At 37.0% G+C, this 19,450-nt stretch overlaps 1 protein-coding gene across 1 annotated transcript in view; it reads right to left on the bottom strand.

Annotated features, from left to right (window-relative positions):
* The window catches only part of LOC127448557 (ecto-NOX disulfide-thiol exchanger 1-like), a 159,045-nt gene that overhangs the window by 26,419 nt on the left and 113,176 nt on the right, over window positions 1-19,450 (bottom strand). The window contains exons 4-7 of the mRNA XM_051711193.1: window positions 16,694-16,861; window positions 14,409-14,615; window positions 13,764-13,997; window positions 5,220-5,432 (exon numbers count right to left, since the gene is read on the bottom strand). Of these exons, the coding sequence (XP_051567153.1) occupies window positions 5,220-5,432; window positions 13,764-13,997; window positions 14,409-14,615; window positions 16,694-16,861 (822 nt within the window). The remainder of the gene's footprint in view (window positions 1-5,219; window positions 5,433-13,763; window positions 13,998-14,408; window positions 14,616-16,693; window positions 16,862-19,450) is intronic.

Genomic DNA, 19,450 nt, shown 5'->3' on the forward strand with positions numbered 1-19,450 from the left:
GCCAGCTAGAGTCAGACACATCAGGAACCTTGCAACACTTCACTAAGAGACTCCTGATAGTGTCTGGTGTACTTACATCTTATTAGCTGCTCATGCAATTCCTTATGGCTGTGGAAGGCAACAGTCTACAGTTATGGATTTACTTTATAATGACTAACAAACAGAGCATTTGATTTCAAACATTTATTGTGGATTTAGCTCAAAATGTATGAGTTTGCATTTTTATTTTTGCATTAGACTGTAAGTAGTGCTGGGTGATATTTATTCACAATGATCTTGAAGGAATCAGAAATTAGACAGTAATTAATGATGAATAATTACACTTGTAAATGACTAGTTATGGACTTGTTTGGCATTATAAAGTATTTATTAAGCCTTTATTGGCTGATTTTTAATTATTGCTTTATAGCCCATTTATATGTGTTTTTGTCATAACAATGAATTTCTTAGCTAAAATCAGAACATATCAATAGCTATTATTATGCAAAATACATCCTAGAGTGCATTCAGAAAGTATTCAGACCCCTTAATTTTTTCACATTTTGTTATGTTGCAGCTCTATGCTAAAATGCTATAATTATTTTATTTTTTTTTCAGATCAATCTACACTTCAAACCCCATAATGACAAAGCAAAAACCAGATGTTTTGATAACTTTGCAAATGTATTAAAAAGAAAAAAACTGAAATATTACATTGACATAAGTATTCAGACCCTTTTGTTTTGACACTTGAAATTTAGCTCAGATGCATCCCATTTCTCTGGATCATCTTTGATGTTTCTACACTTTGATTGGAGTCCACCTATGGCATATTCAATTGATTGGACATGATTTGGAAAGGCACACACCTGTCTATATAAGGTATCACAGCTGAAAATGCATATCAGAGCAAAAACCAAGCCATTAGGTCAAAGGAACTGCCTGCAGAGCTCAGAGACAGGACTGTGTTGAGGCACAGATCTGGGGAAGTCTACAAAAAGAAAATTAGGCTGTATTTAAGGTTCCCAAGAGCGCCGTGGCCTCCAAAATTCTTCAATGGAAGACCTTTGGAACAACCAGGACTCTTCCTAGAGCTGGCCGTCCAGCCAAACTGAGCAACTGGGGTAGAAGGGCCTTGGAAAGAGAGGTGACCAAGAACCTAATGGTCACTTTTGTTGAGGTCCATAGATCATGTGTGGAGATGGGAGAAACATGCAGAAGGACAACCATCACTGCAACACCCCACTGATCTCAGCTTTATGGCTGAGACACATGAAGGCTAACTTGGAATTTTCAAAAAACCTGAAGGACTCTTAGACTGTGAGAAACAAGATTCACTGGTCTGATTAACTTAGACTGAACTGTTTGGCCTCAATTCCAAGCGTCATTTCTGGAGGAAACCAGGCACCACTCATAACCTGCGCAATAAGATCCCAACGGTCAAACATGGTGGTGGTAGCATCATGCTGTGGGGGTGTTTTTCAGCGGCAGGGACTTGGGGACTGGTCAGGGTTGAAGAATAGCTGAACGCAACAAAATACAGAGATATCATTAATGAAAACCTGGTCCTGAGTGCTCAGGACCTCAGACTGGGCCGAAGATTCACCTTCCAACAAGACAAAGACCCTAAGCACACAGCCAAGACAACGTAAGAGTGGCTTAGGGACAACTCTGTGAATGTCCTTGAGTGGACCAGCTAGAGCCCAGACTTGAACCCAATCGAACGTCTCTGGACAGACTTGAAAATGGCTGTCCACTGACAGTCCCCATCCAACCTGACAGAGCTTGAGAGGATCTGCAGAGAAGAATGGCATAAAATCCCCAAATTCAGGTGTGCAAAGCTTGTCGCATCATACCCAATAAGACTTGAGGCTTAAATTGCTCCCAAAGGTGCTTAAACTAAGTACTGAGTTAAGGGTCTGAATACCTATGTCAGTGTGATATTTCAGTTATTTCTTTTTAATACATTTTCAAAGTTATCAAAAATCAGTTTTTTGCTTTGTCATTATGGGGTATGGAGTGTAGATTGATGTGAAAAAAATAAATATTTAAAGCATTTTAGCATAAGGCTGCAACATAACAAAATGTGAAAAAATGAAGGGGTCTGAATAATTTCTGAATTCACTGTAGGTGAATATGCGGCTTATAAGTATGAAATAAATGTAGAATGCATATAGTATTTCAACAAAGCAGGGAAGGTTAGGGTTAGGTTTAGGGGTAAGGGTAGGTGTAGGTTGTCTGTGGGACTCTAAATAAACACAATAAACATGCTTCAGTGATGCCCCTATACTGTATGGTAGTATTAAATTAGGGGAGAAAATTACATCTAACACTGCAAAGAGGTTGCTTTTTGTTGCTATTTACATTTACTAATTTGGCAGAAGCTTTTATCCAAAGCGACTTTATTTACACTAAGCATCAAAAGAATCTGCCTTCTATATTTATTTTATACTTAGAAATTGCACATTCACATAGTGTAATGAGAACCTATAAAGGATGTATTTTGCGTGTTACTAGCTATTGGTATCTTTTTTTTTTTTTTCTTTTTTTTTTTTAACCTAATAAGTTAATTGTTAGGAAAAAGCAAATGTAAAGATTAAAAATTAGGCAAGGGCAAGAAATCAATGAACAAAGGCCTAATAAATACCTTATAATTCCAAACAAGTCCGTAACTAGTCCCTTACAAGTCCAATTATTAGTCATTGATTACTGTCTAATTTCTGTTCCCTGAAATAAAGTGTTACCAAACTATTTTAATAGACTTTTTATTTGGCCTAAAAAGTTTCCTAAAGAGCAAGTCATTAGACTAATTTTGTGAATTGCAAATATGAGAGCGTTGAGATAGAGATTTAGAGATGTGTCTCTGATTTAAACTTCAGAAGCAAAAAGTTATTTTTGTTATACAGTTCAAAACTGACCATTTAAGTGTATCAATTTCTCATTCACTCAGTTTCTCACATTTTTTATATATAGTGGTGGCCAAAAGTTTGGAATAATGTACAGATTTTGCTGTTTCAGAAGGAAATTGGTACTTTAATTCACCAAAGTGGCATTCAACTGATCACAAAGTATAGTCAGGACATTACTGATGTAAAAAACAGCACCATCACTTTTTGAAAAAAGTCATTTTTGATCAAATCTAGACAGGCCCCATTTCCAGCAGCCATCACAACAACACCTTATCCTTGAGTAATCAGCTAAATTGCTAATTTGGTACTAGAAAATCACTTGCCATTATATCAAACACAGCTGAAAGCTATTTGGTTCGTTAAATGAAGCTTAACATTGTCTTTGTGCTTGTTTTTGAGTTGCCACAGTATGCAATAGACTGGCATGTCTTACGGTCAATATTAGGTCAAAAATGGCAAAAAAGAAACAACTTTCTCTAGAAATTCATCAGTCAATCTGATCCCAATGTTTTGAGGAAAAAAGGTTATACAATATATATATATATATATATATATATATGCGTGTGTGTGTTTGTGTGTGTGTGTTCACAAAGCTGAAAAAAAGAGATACACACTACCGGTCAAAAGTTTTGAAACACTTGACCGAAATGTTTCACATGATCTTAAAATTCTTTTGATCTGAAGGCGTATGCTTAAATGTTTGAAATTATTTTTGTAGACAAAAATATAATTGTGCCACCATATTAATTTATTTCATTATAAAACTAAAATTTCATTTAAAAAAAACAAGTTTTTGAAATGGATGACTTGGACCAAATAAAGAAAAGCAGCCAATAAGTGCCCAACATAGATGGGAACTCCTTCAATACTGTTTAAAAAGCATCCCAGGGTGATACCTCAAGAAGTTGGTTGAGAAAATGTCAAGAGTACATGTCTGAAAATTCTAGACAAAGGGTGACTACTCTGAAGATGCTAAAATATAACACAGTTTTGATTTATTTTGGATTTATTTAGTCACAACATAATTCCCATAGTTCCATTTATGTTATTCCATAGTTTTGATGACTTTACTATTATTCTAAAATGTGAAAAAAAAAAATAAAAAAAATAAAAGAAATTATAATGTATAGTGTTTCAAAACTTTTGACCAGTAGTGTATATTTTTTTATATATAACTATATCACCCAGCACTAATTGTAGATATAACATTTATTGAGAGAGACAACTTTGACCATTTGTAAACTGTTGCCTGTTAGTTATTAATTTGACCAAAGATGTCTGTTGTTTAGTAAATAATCATACTACATCTTTTTTTAATACAGTACAACTAGCATAACTCTAAATATATAAATATCTCACAGTATTTTATGCACATATATGCTGATGGAAGCAATCATTAATTATTCTTTTCTTTGTTTTACATAAAGTTGACAATTACAAATCATTTCACCTTCTCCAACACACATATTCATCCAAGCAAATAGCATTTCTGGCACTCTTGTGGAATATCGTCTTCTCGCCTGTCCTGGCAGCAAAAACATGAGGGAATCTGATGTTGGCCTACCTTTATGTTAAGTTGAACTCCTCCACATCTGCTCTATGGTCAGAGACTGTACTTACCTAGTGCCCTTTTATGGGCTATGACTACAGTCACATTGACTTAGGCAGCTAGGTCTGAATGCTGTTCAAGCATACATTGTATTTCTTAGTGTGCATTTTTATATAGTTTTAATGATTTCTGCATTTGATATTCATTAATAGAGGACAAATGCAGAGTTTGTAAACCATACATGTAAAGGAAGCACAGTAGCTCTTGTTTCAAAACCTAGTGAGCTGCATTGCTGTCTAGCAATCTGACATGGAACCTGATAAGCGCCTGATTTGGAACATTCTGCATATGCAGCAACTCTGTATCGTCATACATACATACATTTTTTTCACTCAGTGCAATGTTTCAGTGAAGGATACACAAAATGCTGCTTTAGAATTCAGCCAAAGGAAGGTGCCTTAGAAGGCATCATAATTATCTTTTAACATAATTACCTTTTGGAAAAGCTTTTGTGTCTAAAGTGTGCCTTTGATGCCCTAAAATGGCAGCTCACTAGATTTTGGAAAAGAGCAAGTGTTGTCCAGTTATTTTGGGGGAAGTGTAGCGTAACAATTGCCACTTATGCACATACAAATCAATCGTATTGGCAGTACAGTCATATCAAGATGTGCACGAACAGTCCAACAATCAGATCAGAGACTGAGCCCACTTAAGGATGGCTATATCATCTTGCTCTTTACCAAGGATGTGCCGTTGTCATGACAACACTAGATGAATCTTACATTGTGTGAGGATGGCGAGCAGAGAGTTCTTAAAGTGTTCTTTGGCCAGCTCCATCTCTTCCTCGTGCTGGGCTTTCTCGTTCATGAGGCGTCGCACGTGGCTGTTGGCTGACTGGATCATTGAGTAGAAGTGATTGGCCGTGCGGCGGTTCACCTCACCCCTGTCTATCCATGTGAAGAGCGCTGCTGTTGCTTCATTGAACTTGTTGTCATCTGCAAGAATGGATGATGAAAACTGTCATTCCAGAAAATAATAGGGCTGGCAGTAAATTTGATCTCCCCCCTATAATATTCATGCCCAGTGCATGCTGTGAATAGGGTGAATGGGACTGAACAACAAAACTAATCTGCTATGCTTGTTGGTTTGACTTAAAAAAAAATCAGAGTATCCACATAATTTTGCAATGCAGAAGTAAGCAAGCCATTGTACAAACAGTGAGTTCTTCTGTCATTAGCCGCAAAGTAAACAACTAGAAGTAGAATTATGCAAATTTTGGATCATAATCTGCCACACAACCACAGGATGTACTGCAGAATAACATTTTAATATAAATCTAAACATAGGATGATTTTCTATTAACTGCATTTATAGTAAAGTAATTAGATCATTCACTATTTGAAAACACATCTGTTTAGCTGTGCATTTACGGACTGAGCACTGTGCTGCACTTACTGATTGCACTGCATCATTTTATTTCTGTGTTCTTTTTCTTTTTTTATTCATTTTAATAATTTTTTACTTATTTTTTAAATTCATTTTATTACTTTGTATTCTCATTTCTTATTCTTAATTGGTTTTAATTTAATGTATTTTCTTTATCATTTATATGTAAATCACTTTGAATTGTCAATGTGATTGAAATGTGCTATATAAATAAACTTGCCTTGCCTATTTGCCCTGTTTTGTATGTGCAGAAACTTGCAAGGCTCTATAATGTTAAAAGAGATGATCCTAAAACCTGCTTCTTACTTTAAAAATAAAGAAGAGCATGCCAATGCAGTATTTTAGTGTCTCCATTTAAACCTCTATTCATATTTATCTGCGAAAACTCAGATGATGCCTTTATTTATTTATTTCTGAAGTCACTGTTTCAGAAGTCATGCTGAATGTGAGATCAACATGTCTATGGACTATGCTTGCCAAAAAACAAAAACAAAAAACCCTTCTCTCTGACAAGAAAGGAGAGAATAATGCATTTATTATTTTTCCCAAGGTGAAACAAGATGCCATTTTGCTGCAATTAAAGTTGAAGCAATAAAAGTTAGTCAGGCTGCTTGTCTTTTTTCCAGATGCTCTCTGGTTGTGTATTTCTGTATGTGTAAGTGTTGTGTATGCCATGACATATACTGATGTCTGCCACAGATGGGGTTGAGGACTGTCAGTTTCAGTGCAATGCTTCTCATTCATTCACAGTTCCAATGGCACCGGTGTGTGATTAAACTGTTCATGACCACAAAGCACAGTAAACGGTAAAACTACAGTATATGCACTCCGAACCCATGTGTTTCTGATAATTGTAATGAATTATAATAATATGATGACATATGCCAGCATGCAATATAGACCATTTCAAGGATGTAAACAATAACAATTAGCACACTACTGACCCTGAAGCATTTCCGGTATCGTTACCAGATCCTGTAAATAAGGCTAGGAGTTAACAAAGAAGAAAAACTCAGAAGTAACTTATCCAGATGTGTTGTTGATACTGAGCGTCAACGCGAGAGAGGCAATGAAATTGTATTGTAGTTAATATGCTCACAATTATTTCCTCAGCGGAGAGATTGGGAATATTGGATTGCTTCTTTTGTAATCAATCAAGCCGTTCAATGCAGCTGTCTGCGTGAACTGCAGACAAGGTAAGGATTTATTTTTTGAATTATAAAAATACTTTTCTTGTCTCTTTCTTCTGCGCTAGCTTTTATACTACTTTAGCTACTCTGAGAACTTAGCAGTTCATTACTGCAGACATTGTTGACTTTTGTGTGACAAATTGCTTGTTATGTTCCTCATTTTTAAGTCGTTTTGGATAAAAGTGTCTGTTAAATGAGTAAATGTAAATGACTTGCATTGGTGCGGTTCATGCGTCCATTTGTGGTTGCTTTTTCGGAGATCTAAACAATTTCGTTTCCGGCATTCAGGGAGCATCCACCGAACAACATGGTCCACATTTTAATAATGACATTTTTTGACAATCGTTTTAATGTTAGTTACGTTAATTGTGTTGAAGTCACTATAAATGAATTGCCTCCCGCTGTTGCTTTGAATGAGTTTGACAACTAGCTGGGAATGTTCAAGGGACAAAGATGTCACTTCCTTAAACTGATGAATAGTCCTTGAAATGGTCTATAAAGCAGCATAAATAAGATTTGCAATAACATAAGGCCTACATACCCTTCACACCTCAAAATCTCTATCCAAGCAGCCAAAGTTTGCCAAAGTCGTATAACCTTTAAACTTTAAATCTCTTTTTAAACGGCGCAAGTTTTACATCTACTCAAGGCTTATAACCTTTAGACTTAAAGGTTCATTCTAACTTTCATGCAAGGCTTATTCAAGCCAACATTTAAAGTTTGTCTTGACAAACCACCCTTTTCTAGTTATTAAGTATAATTTTAAGAGCTATTTTTTTTTGTTTAGCTCGAAAAAATATATTTAATAACTAAAAAAGGCTATTACTGTAAATGAATTATTAAAAAACATTTTGTTATGGCCTTTTTGCAATATTTTCGATAGGAAAGGTATAGAGAGTAGAAGTAATGGGAATTTGGAATTTGGAAATGACACAAGTTGGTCCATATGTTGAAGGAATGGTTCACCCAAAAATGAAAATGATGTTATAATTTACTCACCCTCGTGTCATTCCTAACATGTATGACTTTCTTTCTAAAGCGGAAAACAAAAGGAATATTTGTAATGCACATTCCGGGCTGTCTTTTCAATACAATGGCAGTATTTTTTATCTTAAAAATTAATAAAAGTAACATGAATGCAGTTGATGTAACTTGTGCATCATATTTAAAATCTTCTGAAGCCATATGATAGGTAAAAACAACCTGAAATATAAGTAATTTTTCAATAAAAAATATTGATATCCGTCTGCATTCATAAGTGCTATGAGAGAAGCTTGTTCGCAGTGGTATGTGTGGTCATACAACAAGTTCTTGCATATTGTATTGAAAAGACACATAAAATAGAAATTCATATGGATTTGAAACAATATGAGGGTGAGTAAATTATGCCAGAATTTTCTTTTTTAGGTGAACCATTCCCTTAAAGCAATCACACTAACTGCAAAGCCATGGCTCTGACTTTACATAGTACCTAATTTTAAGTCCAAAAAAGTCTCTTTCCCTGCATTGTCTTTTTCTATTGGACAAGAATATCATCTCATCAGAGTGTTCAGTCACGGCTTGTGAATCAGTAACTAACCCTGCATTTTTCCTGTCTAAACATGAAGTGTAATTCCAGGCTGAGTGGCTGAGACATGAGGCGTTCAGTGTGGCCTCTCCCAGGCTTCAATAATCTGCTCCCTGTGGAACTGTGTGAAATACATTACTGAAATTGAGGAATAATTGAATTTTGCCACAAAGTCAGTGCTGTAGGGCTGGCAGTAATTTTGATACTTGCCTTAATGAGATCCTGTACAGAGTGACAACATCATTCCCTGCATCTGTGCCAACCAGTGCACTTTTCACCAGACTGTTGTTTCTTCATCTCACCAGAGAAATAAAACGCATTTCAAACCAGTGAGAATAATGACATCACAACAGATGTATCAATTCAGTGTGATTCAGTCGTATTCTTAGGTACGTTTCGTGTACATGTAGGGTTGTATGATTACGACAAATGTGGTATTTGTCAATTATTTCTATTGTTATTGTTATTACTAATAATTTAGATTAATAAATTTTAAATTAAAATGCTTATTTTGTGTGGGGCATGTGTATGCCATATTCTTTATGTAGGCTATACATAAAAAATAAATAAAAATAAAAATAAAAATTAAATGAAAATTAAAAAATGCTGAGAACTGTGTTCATAAATTAATGGATTGCTATAATGCATATAAGGTCAAATTCACACTGGCTCGCAGCATGAAAACAAAACTATTTCTAAAAAAAAAGATACACAAAAATCATGCAATGGACATGGCTGTGATTTGTTACAATGCTCAACCTCAGGACTCTCATTTAGCAGTAAATAAGGAGACACTTCGAGAAACACCTTGTTAATAGCAAATTTGTTTAGAAATGAAATCCAAATGGGAAAAATAAAAGTAAATTCATTTATTTGTCTGAATGTAATTACTATTAAAGCTGAACAAGAATGAAATGTAAGTGAAACACCACTGATTTACAGATCGCCTGGTCTAGACCTGTTTTTAGAAATCACACAGAATAGAATGAAACCAGAACAGAATGTCAAATTTGGTAAATGCATTAACTGTGTTAAATAAATGTGATGGTGTTTCACATATTAAATCAAATTAATTGCAAATACAATAAAATCAACCATGAATTTTGTGAAATCAATATCCTATTAACTCTAAAAGAGGCTGCGTAAAGATTTGTACATCTCTAAAATTGTAAATATGTAAACGTATTTTCAGTATCTATCCAAACATACAAAAATGTATGTATACCAGAACCACACATAATGTATTAAATCCTTTGAATTTAAATGAGATAACGTTGATCATTTATACTAAACATCCACTCCAGACCCTTAAATTTGTGCTAAACTCAGTTCATTTGAACTAAATTCCTTTTTCAATTAAATAAATATTATTGCCATCTCCGATTGGCAAGAGACCCAGGGGACTCTAGGCGTCTGACATGAAGAGCAGGTATGTTATTAGGGTGGCACTCAAACTTCCCAGCTAATTAAGGGAAATTGAATTCTCCTGGCCCTCAGGCAAAAATGCCATCTGACAAGAATAAAAATAATTTTCACAGTCAAATGAGCCTGCACTACCAATCTCACCTCTAATGAGAGAACCTCCACAAGAAATGCTAATTTGAAATCTCCAAAGTCTCCCTCAATATTCCCAGCATTCCCTCATCTGACCTCCCTTTAACTTGGACACTACATACGCCTCTGCGTTACTGTGAATTTAGTCAGCATTAATTAGGGTAAGGATATTAGCTTTGCTTTAAACAGTGGTTATATACATTTTTCAATGAATGTATAATGGGTCAATGAGCAATTGCTTGCCATAAAGCATTAACCAGAGGCAGTTTAAATGTTTGAACACTATTAAAGTGTTTCTAAATGCAGCAGAAACAGAAAGCTGCCCAAAGTATTTTGAGAGGGGAGAATTAAGAGTATATATTTTAAAAAAGATTTGAAGAAATGCCAGATGAGGGAAATGGTGTATTTACACCATACAAGGTATTTCACATTTACTGCTGACTCTTGTAGAAAGGTGTAGGCTTATGTGACTACCTCCATCTCCACTCTTACATCCTGTCTACACCAAAAGCGAGTTGTATTTCCAGTTGTACATGATGTAATACAGTGAACAGAAATGCATATTTTATTAACCATACACCTTAACTCAAACCTAACCGTCAATGGAGTAAAAAATACATTTTAAAGCAAAAACACAAACTCTGAATAACGCTCATTATTGTTTATGTGAACACGAATACTTCCTGATTTCTATGGGACCAGAATTCGTGTCTGAGGTTGCTGGTGCAATGTGCCATTAATAGCGTCATAGGGGAAGGAGAATACATCAGAATTCATGCAAAAATATCTGATGGGAGATGGCGCTTGTCAGTAACTCAGTAGAAAGGGATCGATGTCAAAGTACTGGAACATTCTGTGGCAACATGGATTTCCATTGTGCCTTCAGAATGGTGTAGTTACAGTATCTACCAGCAGGGGCTCAGAAGCCCACATTAACCAGCAACGCCTTGACCACAAACTGGAGTTTAAACAATGGTTTCATTAAAGAGGCAACTGGATGTCAAGCATAAGCAGATCTTTGCCAGACATTGGAATACTGAGACCCATCAGAGATGATTTTTCTGATGCACTTTGGGCTAAATGAATGTGAGAGTGTACAGAGCTTGAGATACAACGCATGGAGAATGGGAAGTGCTTGACAGTGTGCTGTGATTGCTGATGAGCTTGGAGGCTGCAGTCAAGTCCCCATCATCTAAATGAATGCAGTCTCTCCAGAGAGAGACAAGAGGCATGGAAACAACCACAGCCAACATTACCCAACTGGCACTACCTTCCTGGAGACACTAGTTGTAATCAAAGCATGGCAAAACAGCAGCTGGCAGCCAGGAAACGACTTTAAGAATAAAACGTGAAATTTGACGATGCCAATATGTGTGTATGTCAAATGGTGTGTTGGATTCATGTAACACCGTGATGGGAAAAAAACAGTACTGTATATGGTACCTTGAAAATTATGATTTACTGTATATTGAAAACTTTAACCATGTGCGAACCCGCATCCTCATTTTTGTACATTGTGCTTTGTCTTCGCTATACACTATGCTTAATTTAATTTCTTTTAAAACCAACTGATCTCAGTTCAGGACACTCTGGGCTGTCAGTAAAGGTTAAACTTTTGACGCATCGAGTCATTTGACAAAACAACATGCCGTCGATCTTAGTGGAGTTTGTCTTTGGGAGAAACACACAAAAAAGTACATCTGCTAAGAAACTTCATTAAGTTTTTACACTGAAACATGTTTGAGTCAAAAGATGAAAGTCTCTAGTTACATCTGATATGCAGTTTTGAAAATTTGAGTGATGTAATGCGAAATGGCATGCTGTTAAATACAAAGACCACAGACATGGACTATAGGGCTATTTTGCCTTAGAATTCATGTATTCACTCTGAGAATCAATGGATGCATTCAAAAGCTGAAAATTTTTGCTTTCAGAGGCTTTATATGGAGTTAGGATGAAAATAAGGTGCCTATCAAACTGCTCTGAAACCAGTGCAGACATACAGCACACTGGAGGTTAAATCATTCACTAAATGGGGAAAGGGAGCATCCTATAGCTTTCCTATGCAGCCAAGTGCATTCACTCCAAACTTCCGGTCAAAAGTTCAGTTTCAGGCTGCAGATGATGTTTGCACCACTCAACATGGTTGGCAGACATGGGACAATGATAATCAATACTTAGATTCAGAGTTTATCATTTATAATTTTATTTTAACATGGTTGGCAGTGATTGGATGATGCTAGCCATTTCTTTATATCAGAATTAATTATGCTAATTTCTGATTGGTAAAATGCTTCAGCACTGGCACTTGTTTGTTTGACTGTGCAAAGAGAGAACATTGAGATTTTGTTTCCAAAGTAGAAAAAAACATTGTAAAATAAAAGTCAAATCATTTTTATTTGTATAGTTTTGCACACATTGTTCCAGGCAGCTTTACAGAAAATCAGCTGTAATATCTGTAACATCTCAAAAACATGAATAACCAACACTCCTGGAAACATAATAAACAATTCGATGAAAAACAAAATAGCCTTCCTATAAAATTTAAAATTTTACAACTTAGTCTGGCAGTCCACATATGAGGACAACAATTTTTAGTAAAAATATTTGCTCAAAAGGGGGAAAGTAAAAATGCACACATGAGTCACGCTCAGGTCTCAGGAGGTCAAGAGCATTCAAACCTGGCCAGATGGTTACGCTGAAAATTGTTTAAACCTCGCATCTAATTATTCCTGTCTGTCTGGTAAAATGTTGAAGATTAGCAGAATATTTAGAGCCAACCCATGAATATCTTTTCTAATACAACAGGCCTCTTGTGTCCATTCAAATCCACAGGAAAGAAAAATCACAAATGAGATATTGCTAATACTGTATTAATTTTTTTTTCAAGACACAGTTCGTGTTACACTTTTTGAGGAAATCAACCTACCAGTGGGTCATTTATAGTTGTCTTCCACACATTAAACTGCGATATGAGAAAAAATCAAAACATCAACAAAAAAAAAAATCTCCTTTAAATAAAACACAGATGAAAATTGCATTGAGTCTTCTGTACTATGAAAGAGCCACCACTGAGCAATAAGTGTTTCCTCTTGGAAAATGTTCCATTTTTAGAATAGAAAAAAAAAAAAAGCCCATTTAAGCACTCTAACAGCAAATGAAAACTATTTAGTCAACCTTGAAAACCTTTTGGCTTTCCAGAAGCCTGGTCTGAGTGTTCGATTTATTGGTAATCTTTGGCCTCATTGAAGCTGATGAATGGAACGAGCTGATCATATAAGCACACCAGTCCCACAGAATAAACAGCAGCTGGTGCTGAGACTCAAACTATGCAGCCATTCATTTATGTCTGTCACATCATCAGAACAGCTGCAGAATGTCTGAAGAAAAGCAGGTCTGGCTGTGTGGGTCATCTTACCCCAGTCTGCCTTTATTACAGGCATAAAAGCTCTGCATATGAAGCTCTTCCAGCAAACCCAAATGTGTCTCAGCACTACATTAATGATGACAAATCTGTGCTTTAAAGGAGAGATGAGATCATGGCACCACAGTCTGGGGGAAAACCTTACCTTTCAATTTCTCAGCCAAAAGAGCCGCCTCGTGCTCTGAGAAGTGCATTATGGGAGGAGGTGAAAGAGGTCTGAAGTGCTCCTCATGGACTTTCTGTCGGTGCCGCTCCTCGCGTGCAAGTAATCTTTGTTTGCACTCCCACTCATACAAGTCATCTCTTGCCTGGGCAAAATCCACATGTATGCGGCCTGAATCCTTTTTATCTGTGCTAGAGCCAATGCGCATCCGATAGCCTAGAACAACAAACATCATTCACCAAACAGAAATATCACACAGGCAGCTTACATTTCCACAAAGATACCAAATACCAGTAAACTGAGACAAAGTCAATTCATGGGAACAAATATAATGAATGCAAAACAGGGTTTGATTATACTGATATATTCCTAAAGTTTCTAGAGACATTCCTGCTACTGCTATGATATGCTTTTTTTAAGCTAAAAAATCATATGACATTGATTGTCAGACTTCACTCTCATGGAAAAGGGATTTTTTTGGGCGAGGGATCACTTGGCTAGTGAAAAAGATGTGGGGCTAATGACTTTGGAAAAACACAAGCCAAAGCGGCCGGTCATCCAAAAAGTTAATTTTATGCCCTTAATACAAGTAATTTTTTATATATAAATGCGAAAACAAAGGCACACCAGAGAGGTAGAGGGCCTTGTCCACCATGAACTCCTCACTGAAGCGAATATGGCAGAAGTTTTTCTTGCTCTTGCGTATGGCCACAATCTCTCCACACTGGTCAAACACTTCTCTTATGATCTCCTCAGTTGCATTCTCTGGAAGCCCACCAACAAACACAGTCTTGCAGCCTGGCGGCCTCTCTCTGGTCGAGGGTGGAGGAAGATCTGCAAGATTCACAAAGAGTCTCAGACCTCTTATTGCACTCAGACATTGTCCTAGAACTCTATATTTTGCCAAAGATTTTTTTATATAAAATGATCTTTTCATTTGATATTCTGATAATTTCTCAATTAAAGTGTCTTTAATAATATGAACTATTTTCACATTTAGTTTGCTATATTATATAATGAAAGCTGTTTATATGCCTAGTTTCATGTTGGAATTCAATGGAATCAAACTGGTATTATATTGGCAATGTCTTTTTTTCACTGTAATTTCTATTCATTTATTTTATTTTTATCATGCAATTACATATTTGCTATATTAAATACAATGTCCATATCCAGATTTACATTTAGAAAGCACTGTAAAGAGTAAATTGTCATTGAGTATAGCTATTTGCTAAAATGAAGTCATAGTATTACCAGTTTATTAATGAGAAATTAGTGAGAAACATTAAATTCCAGCAATCTAAATGTCTATGTGTGTTTGTGTGGGGGAGGTAATTGAGATAAAACATCTACTGTATAACAACTAGACACTGAGATTCTATTGTATAACAGGGTTTGTTGTCACCCTATTGTTTGTCACGCTATTGTTCAATACTACTTTGAATTAAATGTGTTTAAATTCATGTTGTGAAATAAATGATACCTCAACAATGCAACCAATTTATTTCCATTGACAAAACAAGTAAAATAAAGAATTTGCATCTAATAAAAACCCACATGTGCATTCTATAGTTAGCTAGGGTTCATTTATATTTAAAGGTGCTATATGTAAGATTGACAACAAGCGTTTAAAATGGGTACTGCAGCCCAAATTCAAAATATTGGAGCATTGTATGCCCCGCCACAGACTCGAAGCTCATGCGGGTTGCCAGAATGTTGACACACAAATTAGCTAACTCAGCATTCGTTTTAAAGGATTTCTGAGCTTTAAGCTGTCTCCATCTTCCAAAGGTATCTCCAGTATTTATCCTATTTACTACGCCTCTGGTCATGGTGGTTTTAAGATGGATGGCGAGGCTTTTTAGGTCAGGTGGAATCAGTTATCTTTGATCCAGTTAGTTTGCTGGCTTCCATGGCTGCAGCGCGCATTGTTGTTTGCCTGCAAACTTGTTCAAATCTGGCAACCTGGCGGTGTCTAAATACTATTGGTGAGTGGGCAGTGGGCGGGATCACACAGGCCAAAACATAAACAAACATTTCGACCCGGAATGGAAACTTCAAAGTAGAATATACTGGCTGAAGCATTGTTATCGGAGAAGCCCGTATTTCAACTTAGCATGTTTCCTAATTCTTTAATGACATATTATGGTCATTTTATGATTTATGATTACATATAGCACCTTTAAAGGTGCTGTAATCTATTTTTTTCATGGAAAAGTATGCAAAAAATATTCCAACTCTCTTAAAGATATTAATGAAATAAGTGTCCTGAGATATCTCACTGGTTTCTGTTACAGCAGTAGACTTTGTAAACAGCAAACAAAAATGTTCTAGTTCTCATGGTGTTGTATTTGAAGCGGATAATTGAGGCTATGATTCAAAATGTTTGTCCGTTGAGGCCGCTATTGTGCCACTGTTGAAATTGACAGCCACAGGAACAAACAATGCTGCTCTTTTGCTCGGTTTTGGTCTCAAAATTATCTTTGGAGGGCGGGGTTTGGAATGAGGGGGCATGGCAAATTCAATGGCTCAGTCATGTGAAAGCTTCAGAACACTAAAATCGCTTACAGCACCTTTAAGATATTTTAAAAAACAAACTCTACTCATTTAACATTTCATCTCTCTCTCATTTTCCACATTAGAGGATTTAATAAATGCTGCCATGTGGTACCTGCGTTCTCTATAAACGTAAAGCATTTGGCATAAAGTTACAGGTCTTGAAGTGGAACAAATTACCCCAAAAACCTCACACAACTGCAGGTCATTCAAAATGGCACAGATTGTATATATTTACTATTACATCACAAGAAGTAAATGAGGGTAGACTATGCTCATCTGTGTGCCTGCAGTTATGGTAAAACGTCTAATAATTTTGCTTCGGTAGGGTAATATAAAAATGCTGTGGCTCTTACTGGGATTCTGTGGAAACAATGTGCAGCTCTTGCAGTGGATGATTTCTTTAATAACAGGAAGCTCTGCTGCCACAGGATGAGGAGGTAACAGACTGATCCCGGCCATCATGGGGTTGATTGGGGTGATGATCCCTAGGTTGGGGTCAAATCCTTGTATACAGATGGAGTCTGGAGGGGGAACATGAAGAGAGTGGAAGAATATGAATGCAGCCATTGGATTTGGACTTGAACCATTCGAGCAGAACCACAAAGAATCCAAATAAATAAGGCAGCCAATCTGGTAAGAGACTTTACAGAGATGGGGGGAAGAAACCAGGCCAGCACTAAACTCAAACACCACAGATGACAAAACCAAGAAAATCCATTTAAGATTAGTTTCTTAATCACTGAGCTTCCATCATACTAAGCCATAAAGAATCTGCGTTTGGAATGCATTGGATTTATCTAAAGGAAACCTTTGTGCACCGTAAACCAATAGGGAAAGGCTGTACAACTGTGGTTTACAACTGGTTTTACTTCAGAGCCCAGATTTTACACTGGCGACCCAACACAATACCAACATTGTTTATTGTACAAATGCAAGCAAAACATTTGCTTAAAATCAAACATTAACATTTTTATCACCATGAACTGCACATGCAAAAAAATATGCAAAATTACTAAGACAACATAGCCTGAATTGGAAAATTGGCAACTTTGGTTTCAAAATGTCACTTACATTTCTATGGTTTCATGCTCTCGGTAGCCAATAATACACAGTACAAAAAAATGTGGTCAGCACACACCATGTTTATCCTTGCAGCAAGTGAACCCGTATTTAATGTTGTCTGGGTTGTATTTTCTTTAACCTTGTATAGTTTAGTTCATGGTGTTCAAGTATGGCAAAAAAGGGCATGTCATGCAACTTTTCCATGTTGGTTTCTGCCTAATTTGGTGTGCTTCTATGCAGGGCCGTAGCTAGTGGGGTGAAAGGTGATAACGATTCTAGGGGCCCAAAGGTCCAGGGGGCCCCACAACAAATTCAAAACTGTATTGTTTGAATAGGTAAGGGGCCCAGAGCAATATACAGTCAGGGGGCCCAGAATTCCTTACTACGGCCCTGCTTCTATGAAGTGAAGGATGAATTTTAACCAAAATACAGCAGAATTTGACTAGACCTACTCACTTTGACATCAAAAACAAAAGATATGGGAAGTATTTTCCTTTAAAAAACTGATAAGTCTATTTATTTTGCTATCCTACACTGTAAAAAATAAATAAATCTGTTTTTACAAAAAAAAAACTGTCAGCTGTGGTTGCCAGAATAATTATGTAAAAAATACAGTAAACATTTTAACAAATTTACAGACCAACCTGTACATTTTACAGTTAACAACTGTTGTTCTTGCTGTATATTTTACAGTGCATTATCGTTGTTTATATTATTAAATGATCAACTTGATATATTAAACTTCTGAAGCTATAAAAATCTGCTTTTCACTTTATAATGTATTGTTAATCACTGTAGTAATTACAGAAGGGCACATGATGACATGAAGTTCATCAATAGAGGCCCTTCCAGGAGCAATGACCAATAAACATGTAGAGACAGTGCTCAGTGTCACTCACACAAACACTAAACACCATCAGGGTAACACGTGAAATTTAAATAATGCAATAAACATTAACTTAACTACATCAGATATAACAAAAAACTACCCAAAGTACATAACGTCATGGTTACTTGTGTAACCTCCATTCCCTGATGGAGGGAATGAGACTTTGTGTCGATGTAGTGACACTAGGGGTCACTCTTGGGAGCCCGAGACACCTCTGGTCTTTGATAAAAGGCCAATGAAAATTGGCGAGTGGTATTTGCATGCCACTCCCCCAGACATACGGGTATAAAAGGAGCTGGTATGCAACCACTCATTCAGGTTTTATGCTGAGGAGCCGATATAAGGTCCGGCCATTTCAGCGGGTAGTTCAGCGTTGTGGCAGGAGGGACACAACGTCTCGTTCCCTCCATCAGGGAACGGAGGTTACACAAGTAACCATGACGTTCCCTATCTGTCACTCACTCGACGTTGTGTCGATGTAGTGACACTAGGGGTCCCTATACGAAATGCCACAACTGGCTGAACTGTGTTACGTGAACTGGTGTGTGGTGGGCAGACTACTGTGTGCCTCATAGCCAGCACACCAGGTCGACTCGTAACCTCCCCCAACATAGTTATGAGTGTCGAACGGCCCTTTTTGGGGACAAGTCGACTACCCAATGACAGAGACAGGCTTAACCCAGTCGTGGCCTCTTTTCCCCTTCTCTTTTTCCACTCCCTAAAAAAGAAGGGGATTAACCGACTGGGCCGCCAGATCTAGTCAGGGGGTGTCCCTCCCAAGGGGAAGACACCGCAGAGACCACACCTCGCCCAAAGAGAGGGGGGGATATTTAAATGGAAGAATACGTCACATGGTCTTTCCAAACATGTGGAGAGCCTTCAAGGTAGATCCTGCCCAATGGGGGAGGAGTTACTACAAACATGGAGACTGGGGCAGAGGGGTTCTGCCCAAGGAAGACGCAGTTTGCCAGCAGGGAAACGAACTAGCGGAAGATATATATTGCATGGGGTTAGCCTTACAGGGAACCGCCACATGCGGAGCACCTACCCCAGAACAGTGCTCTTAGTTAGCGCGTGTACTGGGCCAGCAGCGAGTCTCTCCGAAAACGACTGTCTCAGGGCTCGGAGGAAGTCAACCAGGGAACAAAGTTTGTGAACA

The sequence above is a fragment of the Myxocyprinus asiaticus genome, chromosome 11 (assembly GCF_019703515.2).
Source record: "Myxocyprinus asiaticus isolate MX2 ecotype Aquarium Trade chromosome 11, UBuf_Myxa_2, whole genome shotgun sequence".
Classification (NCBI taxonomy): domain Eukaryota; kingdom Metazoa; phylum Chordata; class Actinopteri; order Cypriniformes; family Catostomidae; genus Myxocyprinus; species Myxocyprinus asiaticus.